The 15,780-nt window shown below is 41.2% G+C and overlaps 1 protein-coding gene across 1 annotated transcript in view; it reads right to left on the minus strand.

Moving 5' to 3' along the window:
* The window catches only part of LOC126150528 (cilia- and flagella-associated protein 57-like), a 329,352-nt gene that overhangs the window by 275,939 nt on the left and 37,633 nt on the right, over positions 1-15,780 (minus strand). The window contains exon 3 of the mRNA XM_049915882.1: positions 5,235-5,500. Coding sequence (XP_049771839.1) covers positions 5,235-5,500 — 266 coding nt within the window. The remainder of the gene's footprint in view (positions 1-5,234; positions 5,501-15,780) is intronic.

Genomic DNA, 15,780 nt, shown 5'->3' on the forward strand with positions numbered 1-15,780 from the left:
GGTGAATCCTGTGGATTCCTTGGGCAGATGGAGGGAATATTTTGAAGAGTTCTTCAATGTAGGTGAAAATACGATCAGTAATGTTTCAGATTTCGAGGTAGAATGGGATAGGAATGATGATGGAAATAGGATCACATTTGAGGAAATGGAGAAAATGGTCAATAGATTGCAGTGCAATAAAGCAGCTGGGGTGGATTAAATTAAGTCGGAACTCATCAAATACAGTGGAATGTCATGTCTTAAATGGCTACACAGGATAATTGAAATGGCCTGGGAGTCGGGACAGGTTCCATCAGACTGGAAAAAAGCAGTAATCACACCAATCTTTAAACATAGAAACAGAAAAGATTGTAACAACTACAGAGGTATCTCTTTAATCATCGTTGTGGGTAAAATCTTCTCAGGTATTGTTGAAAGGAAAGTGCGAGTATTAGTTGAGGACCAATTGGATGAAAATCAGTGTGGGTTTAGGCCTCTTAGAGGTTGTCAGGACCAGATCTTTAGCTTACGGTAAATAATGGAGAAGTGTTATGAGTGGAACAGGGAATTGTATCTATGCTTTATAGATCTAGAAAAGGCATATGACCGGGTACCTAGGAGGAAATTATTGTCTGTTCTACGAGATTACAGAATAGGAGGCAAACTTTTGCAAGCAATTAAAGGTCTTTACATGGATAGTCAGGCAGCAGTTAGAGTTGACGGTAAATTGAGTTCATGGTTCAGAGTAGTTTCAGGGGTAAGACAAGGTTGCATCCTGTCTCCACTGTTGTTCATATTATTTATGGATCATATGTTGAAAACAATACACTGGCTGGGTGAGATTAAGACACGTGAACACAAAATAAGCAGTCTTGTATATGCAGATGACTTAGTAGTGATGGAGATTCGATTGAAAGTTTGCAAAGTAATATTTCAGAGCTAGATCAGAAATGTAAAGACTATGGTATGAAGATTAGCATCTCCAAAACGAAAGTAATGTCAGTGGGAAAGAGATATAAACGGATTGAGTGCCGAATAGGAGGAACAAATTTAGAACAGGTGGACGATTTCAAGTACTTAGGATGCATGTTCTCACAGGATGGCAACATAGTGAAAGAACTGGAAGCGAGGTGTAGCAAAGCTAATGCAGTGAGCGCTCAGCTACGATCTATTCTCTTCTGCAAGAAGGAAGTCAGTACCAAGACTAAGTTATCTGTGCACCGTTCAATCTTTCGACCAACTTTGTTGTATGGGAGCGAAATCTGGGTGGATTCAGGTTACCTCATCAACAAGGTTGAGGTTACGGATATGAAAGTAGCTAGGATGATTGCAGGTACTAGTAGATGGGAACAATGGCAGGAGGGTGTCCACAATGAGGAAATCAAAGAAAAACTGGGAATGAACTCTATAGATGTAGCAGTCAGGGCGAACAGGCTTAGATGGTGGGGTCATGTTAGACGCATGGGAGAAGCAAGGTTACCCAAGAGACTCATGGGTTCGGCAGTAGAGGGTAGGAGGAGTCGGGGCAGACCAAGGAGAAGGTATCTGGATACGGTTAAGAATGATTTTGAGGTAATAGGTTTAACATCAGAAGAGGCACCAATGTTAGCACTGAATAGGGGATCATGGAGGAATTTTATAAGGGGGCTATGCTCCAGACTGAACGCTGAAAGGCATAATCAGTCTTAAATGATGATGATGATGATGATGATGAGACCTGCAGACAAATTAATCAATAACAAATCTCATCATCCAAAAATTCATAAGAAGATATATTTTCACTTACTAATATGGAGGTTAATAAAGTATCAACTTGGTGTAGATGAAATCATCAAAGAAATAGGAATAATAGAAAATTTAGCCACAGTAAATAATCTAAAAACTACAAATATCTATGGGATCCAGAATGAGATTTTCACTCTGCAGCGGAGTTTCATCTATGGGATCATTTTTAATAAAACATCCAAAACAAAGCTATATGAATACAGTAATACTGAAAACCAAACTAATGATAATAGCGTAAGACACACCACGAAGAGAACAGACTCATTTAATAAATCACTTAAAGTCTAACATTAAAAATAGAAGTGCCTTTGCACTACCTATCCTAAACAAAAAACATACATCCAAAAACATGAACAAAAATCTCCAAATTCTGCACTCTGCGAAGGAAGGAAAATAAATGAATATCTTAAAATAAATCGAAATTTTCAGTCAGAATCAGCCAGATACTCCTATTAATAGGCAAACAGTTCTGCAGAATACACATTTTCTCAGTAGATTCTGCTAACGCCGAAGAGAAAATAATCCATGCAATAAACACAATTTAATCTTACCTCACCATATATATATATATATATATATATATATATATATATATATATATATATAAGCACTTTTTTTAATTTTCCATGTTATCTTATTTCGTATTATTTTTTAACTCTCCATAAATACACATAAAAATTTACAGTCATAGTATTTGAGTATTTGAGATTTTTTCCCAAGCTTAGCTTTATTTTTAGGTCAATGTAATACCTTCGTAATTATCAAGTTGTCACACCATCAAGACAGCATATTTTAATCAAAAGTGAACATAGAGATTGAAAGGCGCTGCCGTTTCAGCACATGCAGAATATAATGTAAATACATAAAATTGCAACTAGTCACTTTTTTTAATAGTTACTTATTGTTCCATGAACCTTTTTAGGTTCATCCTCAGATGGATTTCTGGAAGCATGCTGAATGCTGGCAAAGTTTCTGTATGACAGTGTAAATGCTTACAGATACTGTAAAAGCGTGTGAAGTAATGTACCAGCTGGCCATTAGAATTGAAGCAGACAGATAAGTACTAACAGGAAAAGCTGCCCATACTGCCAAAATCCAGCACCCAGCATTATGATAGAAACAGTAATGTTACTTCCCGAAAATCATCTGAAGATGAACTTGAAAAGGTTTGCAAACTGGTTCATGGAATAATAAATAACTATTCAAAAAAGTGACTGGTTGCAGTTATATGTATTTACATTCAAATAACAGTCATGGGTCCTAAAGTATCCGTAATGGATAAAGTAAATATCTTTGTACTGCAAAGAGTATCTTTCGGTTAAGTTTACATTCATATCATTACATTTCTATAGATGGAGATAAGAGTTGTGCTATCCAGGAAATCACATGTGAATAGCTCAACAGGCAGACACTAGTTGTGAACTAATAAAATAAAAGTAGACAAAGTGAAAATTGCCACCTTCTTTTAATAATCTTAAATTACTTCGAGTTCAGCTTGCCAACTAGGCTATAAGTTATATCAGTACCATCAACAAGCAGTCTCACATAGTTTGTTACATAATACAGATAACGTTCAGTACCTTTCTAAAGAAATACCTTAATCATACAGAATACCCTGTATTCTGTTGGTGAGGAAAAAAAAAATTAGAAACAACAACACGTAGTTATCCATGGGTTCAGCTAGCTCTTTTTCTTTTAGATGTGAAAAACATTTTTGGCAAGAAAAAGGACGCTAAGGTCTTTCAGATTTTCTTGGCAACAACTTCCCTTTTCTCTTTTCTCGAGCTGTGAAAGATACGATTGCCACTTCTGTTAACACATCGGCTTAAGTTAATATTTGGAACTAGCACAAGTATAGAAGGCAAGCCGATTAAAAAATAAAAGGCAGAATTGAAATTTCATTCTGCAGAGGAGTGTGCGCTGATTCTAAACTTCCTGACAGGTTAAAATTGTGTGCCGGACTGGGGCTCAAACAAGGGGCCTTTTACTTTCGTGTGCTAGTGCTCTGCCGGATCGAGTCTGGGTGGAGCGCAGAGTTTTATTTTGCCAGGAAGTTTCGAATCAGTGCACTCTTCGTTGCAAAGTAAAAAAAAATTCATTTTGGAAACAATTGCCTAGGCTCAAGGGCACCCATACGACAGTATGGGACTAGACTAGACCTGGGGGTATGGAGTATTTTAAATATTTTGGAAGATGAATGGCCATTTCAAGTAGGCATAAGAAAGTTCCAGTTCTGATTCTGTCAAAAACCTGCATAACACCCACTTTTGAAACATTTTCTTGACTGAAAAACATCTGACGACACTTTTTTTTCCTTTCACAGATAGTTGGCGGAGTGGGGAGGGGGTGCGCGACCACCATTTTGCCCCCAAGGATGGGCGCCCTTGCGGCCAGGCTCTGGCCAAGCCATGTCCCCGCAATATCCTTTTTTCCTGGAGTGCTAGTCCTGCAGTGTATGCAGAAGAACTTCTGTGAAGTTCGTAATGTAGGAAATACTGGTGGGAATACAGCTGTGTGGGCGGGTCAGAGCTGCGCGTCCCATGTTCGTGTTCCGATCTGACAGTGTTAATCTGTCAGAAGATTTGAAAAATGTTACCACGATGAGAATTAAACACAAAAAATTATTATTTCCTTCTGATATCCAGCAAGCTGAATGAATGTAATGTCTTCAGTTTGGAGCTGGATAAGTAGGTCGACCCCGTTTTTACACCTCGTCTGAGGAAAATCAGAGTGTCAGTCCTCGGAAGATGGCGCCGCTTCAAGCTTCTTGACCCCTCGCCGTTACCCCCAGTTGTTCGTTCGCTTCATCCTTTACTTCACCACGTCTGCCTCTTCACCTACTTCCACCAGTTGTATCGCGCGTTTCGCGACTTATAAATCACCAATTGTGTGAGACGAGCCCTTTCTCGAGAGGATATAACAAATTTACTTCGGTAAAGCAGTCTACATACAGCTGCAGTTATCTTGTAGCAATTATCTGAACGCAGCTGTTCTGACAGACCATAATGCGTTTTTAATCATCTGTGTGTAACTGATGACTTAAAAAATTCTCTAATACAGAGCAATATAACAATTTATAGAAAGTGAACAGTCTTAGGTTCATAGCTTCGAACTTTGTATAAGCATATATATCCTAAGGCCACTAAAAATCAAGAAACAAAGGAATTTTTTTGAAGATAGTGGCTTGGATGACCACTGTGTCTGGATGATGTAGTGGTAAGCCCATTTACCTAGTAAGCAGGAAGCCCCGGTTCAAATCCCGGTCACGCACAAATTTTCATCTCTCCTCATTCATTTAAATCAATACCCACTGCCAGCTAATGTCTTTAATTTCTTCTTGACTTGATTCAGACTTTGTCTTTTATAAGGGAACTTTCGGAAAATTTGCAAAAAAATATCGAAGAACTTTCTGTCTCTGGAGCTCTGGTTATAGCTATACCTCAAAAGTGGACTAGCTAAAACTTACTTACTCCTCGAAACTTTTCGTGTCAATCAGACTAGTTTCCGCCATGTCATAGATATACTTCAGATCTCCAGATTCGAATATTATTAGTCTGCCATCTTTCGTCCCACAGACGAGACGGTCGAACGTGACCCAAGAGGCGCACGTGAATGGGACATATTCGGTCATAGCGTATCCGTACTGCGTCCACGAGTTGTCCAGCACGCTAAGGAGACGGAACAGGCCGGGACCGACAACGCAAATTACTGTGTTGTCGCTGGGGTTGGGCGCAGCCTGAAACAGGTATTTAGTTTGTTACTAATTGTTTCCAAATTATTTCGGTTGATTATGTGTAAGTATAACCAAGTACGAGGGGACTTCAAAAAGTATGTTACACATGTCGTCACGAGCTAAGACTATTGCACAACAAAAGTGGTGGATTGTCAGAGGGATACAGTGTTCTCGGTGTCCTGCAGCTGCGATACCGATAACAGGTGCATGCAAATGTGCGAGTGAAATGGAGGACACGCACTCCAAAATTGACAGTGCAATTTTTGTGGGCAGAATACCTAAATTACTCACACATTTTTTGTGGTATAGTCGCGGTATATGGAAGAAATGCAGTGTCGCATGCAGTCCTGGCGAAATGGTGCAAATAATTTAACAAAGGCCGTACGGATGTGGATGATCTAGATCAGGATGGAAGGCCATCAACAGCGACCACAGACAACAATGTACAGCCAGTCGAGGAACTGATCGCAGCACTTGCAGATTTTCCAGTGATGAGGAGAACCCACACAGCGCTTGTCGGATGGCTCCGTGACAAAGGAGCGGATTTCTGTCGTCGGGGAATTGAGTGATTGGTAGAACGTTCCGTCGTCGTTTATGGAGACTTGATGACTACGTTTACAAATGCTGTCACGTACCTGTGTCACTTTGAAGCGTAGTGCTGTGTTCAATTAAAATTATTTGGTCTACCACAAGAATGAGTAATTTACTTTTTGTAGTCCCCTGGTAGTACAAGCATTAACTCAACTGTGGTACTTTGAAAACACTTAACTTCTATTTCGTACTACGCTACCCCTTCCAGGTCAACAAAAAGTCTCTCGCTAAGGAATATCTCTGGTGTCCAAATTAGCTTGAAATTTACCAGGGATCGATGCACGTTACTCATAAACGACATTTCAAAGCTAAAAAGTATGTTTTGCCAGATGTAACGCAGAAGCACGAATCTAAAGCATTTCGAGGATCTTATCATGCCCAGAAGTATCTGAACTGCGTTTGGTCTGAGTTGGATGCAGCCCACCAGTACCGGGTTGAAAACATTTTTCCCCATTAATGACATGTCATTTGCCCCCCTCCTCTCCCTCTGCCCTCCCCCCCTCCTCAGACCTAGACGCCTTTCCTTGGGCTCATGGCGAGACTTTTAAAAACAAATTTAAATTTAATGATTCTGGAAATGAATTTTTTTTTCTTTTAAAATATGTACTTCACAAACATTCCTTCGTAATAGAAGTACATTTCTGGATCTTATTCAGGGGTTAAATAACAGTAGAAAACAACTTGGTTCAGTTTGAGTGAAAGCAGAAAGAACCTGGACCAGTTGTATTTTTCTAGCTACGATAAGAATATGCAACCTATTAAACTGAGTGGAAAGGATGAACATATAAAATTTCCGTTATTAATTCTATAATTTACAAATTATTTCATTTGCCACTGGAAAATATTGCAACAAAAATACAAGAAAAAATCTGATTTTATATTGACATGTCAAGCAAAGACACTCTTCAACTAAATAAGTTTAGTGTTATATGAGAAAAAACTCAATACCAGAAAGTTTGCCACGAAAATAGTTTTAATCGGTGAAATGGTCAAATTTCTTACGTACACAAGAGAAAAGGAAAACACAAATTTCTGTGTGATACAAAATAAAAATATTTCATTAATAGAGTCATGCATAATTCGTACAATTTTTCAGTGTATGTACTGGCCAGTTTTCTCTTGGGTGACAACTCTGAAATTATTCTAGTCTCTAAGTTACTAGCTAATGTTTCATCTGACTTCATGATACTGCTTTCACCGGAAAAAGCTGACAGACCACATAATTATTCCTGAGAAAGTGTTGACCCAAGGTAGGTATTTATCAACTTGATTTTTGAAAATTTTCTTTGACCATTAGTTACAGATAAATGGTAACGTCAGGAGAATTCATAAGATTCCCAAAATATTGCCAAAAATTGAATAAATTTGCTTTTGTAATGTAAAATAGTGAGCTTTATGCTGACTTCCTGGAGGAATAATTGGTGCTAAGATCAAAATTTCGTCGTTTAGTCGCTTCGCAATGATGTCACATTTGTCAACATCACTTAACGCAATATCGAGAGCCAAGTATGTGGGTTTTAATTGTTCACCTCTCCACGTCTGCAGGTTATGAATATTGCATAAATAGCTGAAGCCCTTTCTACCACTGTCCATTAGGTCAAATCTATATTTTAGTGAGCAGATAGCTCTATCAGCAATAAGGCAGAAAAAATTTACCTTAGGAAACCTTCACATTCATTAATGGGTACCTCGTTAGGCTCATAAGTAAACTGCTTCTTCACTCTCCTTTGATGGATTTCCTTTTCTTCTTCAAAGTCTGAATGACAGCCAAGTATGTCAGCAAGTACTTTTCCATGAATTACCATGCGATTAAACTCTCTGCTGGTCATATCATCTCCAAACAAACTGTTAACAGTTTCAACTAGATCCATAGCACTCCGTAAGTTTGCAGTATTTCTTTGGGAAGCTTTGCTGACCTGGTCGATCCAAAACATAATTCCATACCAGACCACTGCACAACAATGAAATGTGAATTCTTGTAGCTTTGTTGCAAACCCAGTTACACTGTTTTTACTAATAGCAGACTTTAGAATTTTCGTTCGCTTCATGAACATCGTCGTACATCTATTCAGTGTAGTATTTAAGATGTTGCAAGGCATCTACAGTAGTGGAATGTAGTATGAAGGTGGGGTATCTACGAAAGTAATAGTACAGGGCTATTACAAATGATTGAAGCGATTTCATAAATTCACTGTAGCTCCATTCATTGACATATGGTCACGACACACAACAGATACGTAGAAAAACTCATAAAGTTTTGTTCGGCTGAAGCCGCACTTCAGGTTTCTGCCGTCAGAGCGCTCGAGAGCACAGTGACACAAAATGGCGACAGGAGCCGAGAAAGCGTATGTCGTGCTTGAAATGCACTCACATCAGTCAATCATAACAGTGCAACGACACTTCAGGACGAAGTTCAACAAAGATCCACCAACTGCTAATTCCATTCGGCGATGGTATGCGCAGTTTAAAGCTTCTGGATGCCTCTGTAAGGGGAAATCAACGGGTCGGCCTGCAGTGAGCGAAGATACGATTGAACGCGTGCGGGCAAGTTTCACGCGTAGCCCGCGGAAAATTGGCCCATGCCACAACTGGAGACCGACAGCGCCGACTTCATCTTTCAACAGGATGGTGCTCCACCGCACATCCATCATGATGTTCGGCATTTCTTAACCGATGGATCGGTCGTGGTGGAGATCATGATCTGCAATTCATGTCACGGCTTCCACGCTCTCCCGACTTAACACCATGCGATTTCTTTCTGTGGGGTTATGTGAAAGATTCAGTGTTTAAACCTCCTCTACCAAGAAACGTGCCAGAACTGCGAGCTGGCATCAACGATGCTTTCGAACTCATTGATGGGGACATGCTGCGCCGAGTGTGGGAGGAACTTGATTATCGGCTTGATGTCTGCCGAATCACTAAAGGGGCACATATCGAACATTTGTGAATGCCTAAAAAAACTTTATGAGTTTTTGTATGTGTGTGCAAAGCATTTTGAAAATATCTCAAATAATAAAGTTATTGTAGAGCTATGAAATCGCTTCAATCATTTGTAATAACCCTGTACAATGTCTGAAGCGTTGGTGTATGTAGTGTATTAAGAAAGTAGTATTTACATATAAGACCCCGGTTACGGTGGCTTGCTGCGACACGATCAGAGCAGTGCGGCATGGCGAGAAGAACAGCAATGGCGAAACAAACCATTGTTGTTCAGGGCGTGTGATTAAAGTGGCGTTTGTTTCTGTGTGCGGTGACCAGAGTATTTGAGTGAGTCTGGCTGTATTCGGCCAATGTCGGCAGCATTTGGCTGTTTGTGCGCATAACTGAGTCACTATTAGAGTTGTGGCGATTCGTGAATGAGTCGTTCATTTGAACGACTCTAAATAAAGAATCGTAAGAATCGAATCGTCGTTCAAAAGAATCGTAAGAACGATTGCGTGTTTCCGAGTCGTGACGATTCCAAATTCCAACGATTTATCGATTCCTAGTACGCTGTGCTTCGAAGGCAAGTTCCGAATCATGCCGAGTCGTGCCGAATGATTATGACCGCAAGATGGCAGTCAAGTGGAGAATGCGTGTGAACAAAGGAAGCTCGGAACGAACAAACGAAGTTCGTGGGCCGTAATATTACTCGTGGAAACCAAGCTGACACTTGGCGGTGGCTGACGGGAACGAGCGTAAAGGCATTTCCCATTTACTATCGCTACCATCAACCACCGCGCCCACGTCACCTTAGTTTGCGCGAGTAATACACGAACTAGTGATGACAGAAACGATATACAGCGAGAACACAGCTCCCAATACAGACGATTAAAATCAAGAAATCCAGGTATAATGAATAAATACGCACCTCTTTATTTGTTGCAGATGCGATGCAAAACACACACACACACACGATTATGTATTATATTTCGCGTACCTCGAAAACGGCCCTAACGATTTGGATGAAATTTTGCTTTTTGAGTTCACCTACATAGTTCTATTTTTTCGTAAAAAGTCAATTTTGCAATATATATATCCCACATAGCTCCATTCGTAAAAACGCAATTTTATATTATAAAAAACCTACTTCACATGTTTTTATAACGCCATCTCGTAAAACTTTGTTAGTACATATTGAATGTTGTTAAAGTTTTGGTTTTTATGTTTATCTGTATATAGGTGTCTTTCCTTACAGCACGCGATTTTACACAAAATAATTTTTTAAATAAAAACGCGAATTTCGTGTTTCTTGGGAACGACTTTAACAGTTTGGATAAAATTTTATATTTAGATACCGATTTTGATTTTTAAGTTTATCTTTAAACAAAAGCTTTATAATTAATAATTTCAAGTTCGAGTTTTCGAATGTTATCGTGTTCAGATTCATATTAAATTTTAGTGAAGTAATGTCGCTGTATACGATTGAATCCTACTGTTTAGAAGTATGTCGTCTTCTCACGTAAATAGTAGTGAATGCGGCGTATTCTCAGACAAATTAAAAGCAAAATACCTATGCTTTGTATTTAGAAGAAATGAAAGTTAAGCTAAATTTGCTGTGCGGGAGGGCTGTCAGCTGTGTTATGAATTACAAGGGTGATGTGGACTTGGAAAGACATCTTAGCACAGAAAATCAGGATGATATGAGCCAAATCACGTCTGCCTCACTGCTAGATTTTGTTACTATAAAACAGAAGACTGTAGTCAGATACGTTCAAGCCACACAACCAAACTGGCATACCACGTAATTTTGCACCACCTTTCGCACAAATCGACTCCTCTTTCCTGTCATACTGAAATAAAACAATAGATGCAATCAAATCAAACATTACCTTCATCAATTAAGGCATTACACGTATAAATCGAGAATCACACTTGTAACGTCATATGCATGTTTACTCATAAATAAACTATTTCTGGCATATCTTAACATGACACAGTTCGATTCTAACCCCATTGACAATTTCAGGCATGTCCTGCCATCTGTGAGTAAGATGTAGAACTTTTTGCATTCCGTAAGAATCGTGCCATCGCAGACTAGAATGAATCGTGAAAGAATCGCGAACGAATCGTAGGAATCGATTCGCAGTGTGAGATTGAATCGTAGGAATCGAATCGGGAAAAAGAATCGTGTTGTCCAACTCTAGTCACTACTGTTGCTGGCGCTTGTGTAGTGTTGAGAAAGTGGCTTCAGCCGGAGCTTTAACAACAGCTGTGTTTACTCGTCATCCGTTATGAAACGAGAAAAACAACAAGAGGTGGCAGCAGCATTACAGACTACAAGTACAGAATACATTGCCTTAATGTACGAGGGTTATTCCAAAAGTAAGGTCCGATTGATTGCCAAATTGAAACCACAGTGAACATCAGAAATGTTTTACTTGTAACAATTAGCTACACCTTTCAGCTACTTCTCTACGTAGTCGCCGTTCTGACTTAGACTTTTGTCATAGCGTTGTACCAACTTTTCAATAGCCTCATCATAGAAGGCAGCCGCCAGTGCTTTCCGCCAATTCTCCACGCTGGCCTACACCTCGTTGTCTGTGTCCAAATGTTGTCTTCAAAGACAGCGGTTCATGTGACCAGAGATGAAACTCAGGGGGAGACAATTGCGGACTGTATTGTGGGTAATCTCACATTTCCATTTGAAAACGATGCAGGAGCATCTTCATTGCCCCTGCAGAATGCGGCTGACAATTGTCGTGAAGACGAAACAGCACGACAGTTATGTAATGTTGGCTGCATAGCTTCAGGCGAAATTTCTCACCAGGCCCTCGTACTTGGCGGCAGACACTATTTTCTAGACATCTTTACGCACTCACTGCGAGCTCAGAAATGAGAAGAGCGACTTGATGCTAACTGGGGTTATACTAGAGACACTACCCAACACATCTGTGCAAAGCTTTATCGGATTTTCATAGTCGTTTCCATTTCGCGACCGATCGGACCTTACTTTTGGAATAACCCTCGTATTATTTCTTTCGTTCTCTTGAAAAGATACGAGATAATAAAGTTGAAGTAGCATGGCTGACAAACACATGAAAATAGTGTTTTACTATGTGGAAAAATGTTTTCAAAACCACCTCGTTTTGACAGCTTCATTTGAAACTGTGTTAATGTGTCTTTCGTCCTGTCAGGTAAGTGCCTTGTATAGAACGCTGAATTTCTACTGTGTGTTGATGATCGACGCTGAGGGATACTAACAGGTCAATGACAGTGTTGTGGAGAACATGTACATTTTCAGTATCTTCAGCAAATTCTCGTGGGGTTTGTATTGGCTTCCGAAATATGCTCCACTTAGCTCTCATTATTCCTAAAGCACATTCAGTTGATCGTCATGGTCAGGAAAAGCGTTTGTCGGAATATTCTTTCCCTGGATCTAAAACTTATAGGCTGTAAGAGTTGATAAAGTACCTTAACGAGGGATATGCGTTATCTCCAATGAACACAACAGGCAACACACCGGACGCCTTTGTTTTCGGAAACTCTGGTGGTATGTTAAGCTCTTCTACTTGACTTACACTAGAAGAATACACTAGAAGAATCAAATCTACCATCGTCCCTTCGCTTTCCACATGACCCGACACCGATTATATTGAATTTACTGTGAGGATTTGCAACTGCTTGTAGCATGATTGAAAAATGAAAATGTTTTATAGTTGTAAGCATTGTACCAGAATTTTCTGAGCATTTCAGAAGAATATGTCTTCTGTTAACATCGCCGATTGGATTTGGAAAGTTCTGTGTATTGTAAATCATTTACAGTATTTAGAAAATCATCTTCAGAAGGCAGTCATGTGTCATGACTGAGGGCAATTCCACAACACCTTGGATTTTGACTCCATAATCCTTACAATGATTATGAATCCTGTTGTGGAAGTCAGAGCTATGCCTCAAAAACTAATTCCGTTTTCTAGGAACCTGTAACCGTTCTCGTTTCACTAGCTGTTGATAACCCTTAAAAAGTACATTAATCCTCTGAGTAAAACCTGTAGTCACCTGCATATCGTACTGGATAAGAAGTTATACACGGTAACCATATGGCAACCTGCTCTCCTCTTTGCGTACTATCGTTTGCCAAAATCTTGTTTCCATATTTAAAACTGTTTATGAGATACGAAGCTATTATGAGTATTTCATTCTCGCTTTATCGTCCGGGCGCACAAAAGGAACGGACGCGCTATATACCATCCATTTTTTCGAAAATGGAGTGAGCGATTGATCCCAGTCCAAGTTTAAACAACGGTTCAATATGTTAACTAAATTTGATAGTACATATGACCTAACGTGCACCAAACGCAAATTCATAGAGACATCTATTTTTCATAGCAAACTATTCGATAATCTTGCAGTAGATTGATTAATTTTGAGCCTGCCCGCTGCCGCGCCGCCCCTCGGCCCGACTATACCCTGGCGCGACGCAGCGCTGGAGCAGCGGCCCTACACACAGTTCCGCTCTGCTCTGTTGGCCTCTCCATTACAGAACCGAACTAACATAAAATACACTCCTGGAAATTGAAATAAGAACACCGTGAATTCATTGTCCCAGGAAGGGGAAACTTTATTGACACATTCCTGGGGTCAGATACATCACATGATCACACTGACAGAACCACAGGCACATAGACACAGGCAACAGAGCATGCACAATTTCGGCACTAGTACAGTGTATATCCAACTTTCGCAGCAATGCAGGCTGCTATTCTCCCATGGAGACGATCGTAGAGATGCTGGATGTAGTCCTGTGGAACGGCTTGCCATGCCATTTCCACCTGGCGCCTCAGTTGGACCAGCGTTCGTGCTGGACGTGCAGACCGCGTGAGACGACGCTTCATCCAGTCCCAAACATGCTCAATGGGGGACAGATCCGGAGATCTTGCTGGCCAGGGTAGTTGACTTAGACCTTCTAGAGCACGTTGGGTGGCACGGAATACATGCGGACGTGCATTGTCCTGTTGGAACAGCAAGTTCCCTTGCCGGTCTAGGAATGGTAGAACGATGGGTTCGATGACGGTTTGGATGTACCGTGCACTATTCAGTGTCCCCTCGACGATCACCAGTGGTGTACGGCCAGTGTAGGAGATCGCTCCCCACACCATGATGCCGGGTATTGGCCCTGTGTGCCTCGGTCGTATGCAGTCCTGATTGTGGCGCTCACCTGCACGGCGCCAAACACGCATACGACCATCATTGGCACCAAGGCAGAAGCGACTCTCATCGCTCAAGACGACACGTCTCCATTCGTCCCTCCATTCACGCCTGTCGCGACACCACTGGAGGCGGGCTGCACGATGTTGGGGCGTGAGCGGAAGACGGCCTAACGGTGTGCGGGACCGTAGCCCAGCTTCATGGAGACGGTTGCGAATGGTCCTCGCCGATACCCCAGGAGCAACAGTGTCCCTAATTTGCTGGGAAGTGGCGGTGCGGTCCCCTACGGCACTGCGTAGGATCCTACGGTATTGACGTGCATCCGTGCGTCGCTGCGGTCCGGTCCCAGGTCGACGGGCACGTGCACCTTCCGCCGACCACTGGCGACAACATCGATGTACTGTGGAGACCTCACGCCCCACGTATTGAGCAATTCGGCGGTACGTCCACCCGGCCTCCCGCATGCCCACTATACGCCCTCGCTCAAAGTCCGTCAACTGCACATACGGTTCACGTCCACGCTGTCGCGGCATGCTACTAGTGTTAAAGACTGCGATGGAGCTCCGTATGCCACGGCAAACTGGCTGACACTGACGGCGGCGGTGCACAAATGCTGCGCAGCTAGCGCCATTCGACGGCCAACACCGCGGTTCCTGGTGTGTCCGCTGTGCCGTGCGTAGGATCATTGCTTGTACAGCCCTCTCGCAGTGTCCGGAGCAAGTATGGTGGGTCTGACACACCGGTGTCAATGTGTTCTTTTTTCCATTTCCAGGAGTGTATCATTACGGAATTCCATCGTCTCTTTCAGAACACAGAGTAACAAAGTAAGCTGTTCGCATTTCCTAAATCAAAATTGGTATAAAGATACTCATTGGCCTGTTGCGTTATTGCACTATCAGTACTTTGTCCAACCTCTGTTTCGCCTTATTACCTCAAAAATTCTCTTTGACATTCATTTTGTTAGGTTTTGCGGTTCTTGCAGTGAAATTATCGCCAACTATCCTCGTATCGCTCTTTTCAGCTCTCATACGGCCTCAAAATGCCTTCCATTGCGATAAACACGCCTTCCAAATATTCACCTAGGATTTAGTTTCAAATCCGGGTATGTGCCGGCCAGGCAAACATCAACACCTTTATCTTCAAACCAGTTTTTGGTTGTAGCAGAGACATGCACAGATGTATTGTTTTGTTGAAACATTAGACATTCGTCCCCTACGTTCTCATACATTCTAATCACTTCTCTCTCTAGCATGTCAGCTTACATGTAAGAGTTCATTCTAGTGTTCAGTCAAGGAATGCGTGATTTGCCTTCAACGCAGACGGTTGTCCAAATCTTAACACTTTTATCACCAAAATTTCTGCTCATTCTTACCAGCTGTTCTTTTCTCAAGTAATGCCAGTAATATTGAAATCCATCTGGATAATCTATATTAAATTTTTTCTCATCACTGAAGATTAATTTTTCCCATTCTAAAGTCCATGACATATGCTTTTCAGAGTAGCCTCTTTATGTCTGAATGTTAGAACAGGTTTCTACAGCCACTTCTTGAGTGCAAAATGTTGTG

Source organism: Schistocerca cancellata, chromosome 2 (assembly GCF_023864275.1).
Source record: "Schistocerca cancellata isolate TAMUIC-IGC-003103 chromosome 2, iqSchCanc2.1, whole genome shotgun sequence".
NCBI lineage: Eukaryota > Metazoa > Arthropoda > Insecta > Orthoptera > Acrididae > Schistocerca > Schistocerca cancellata.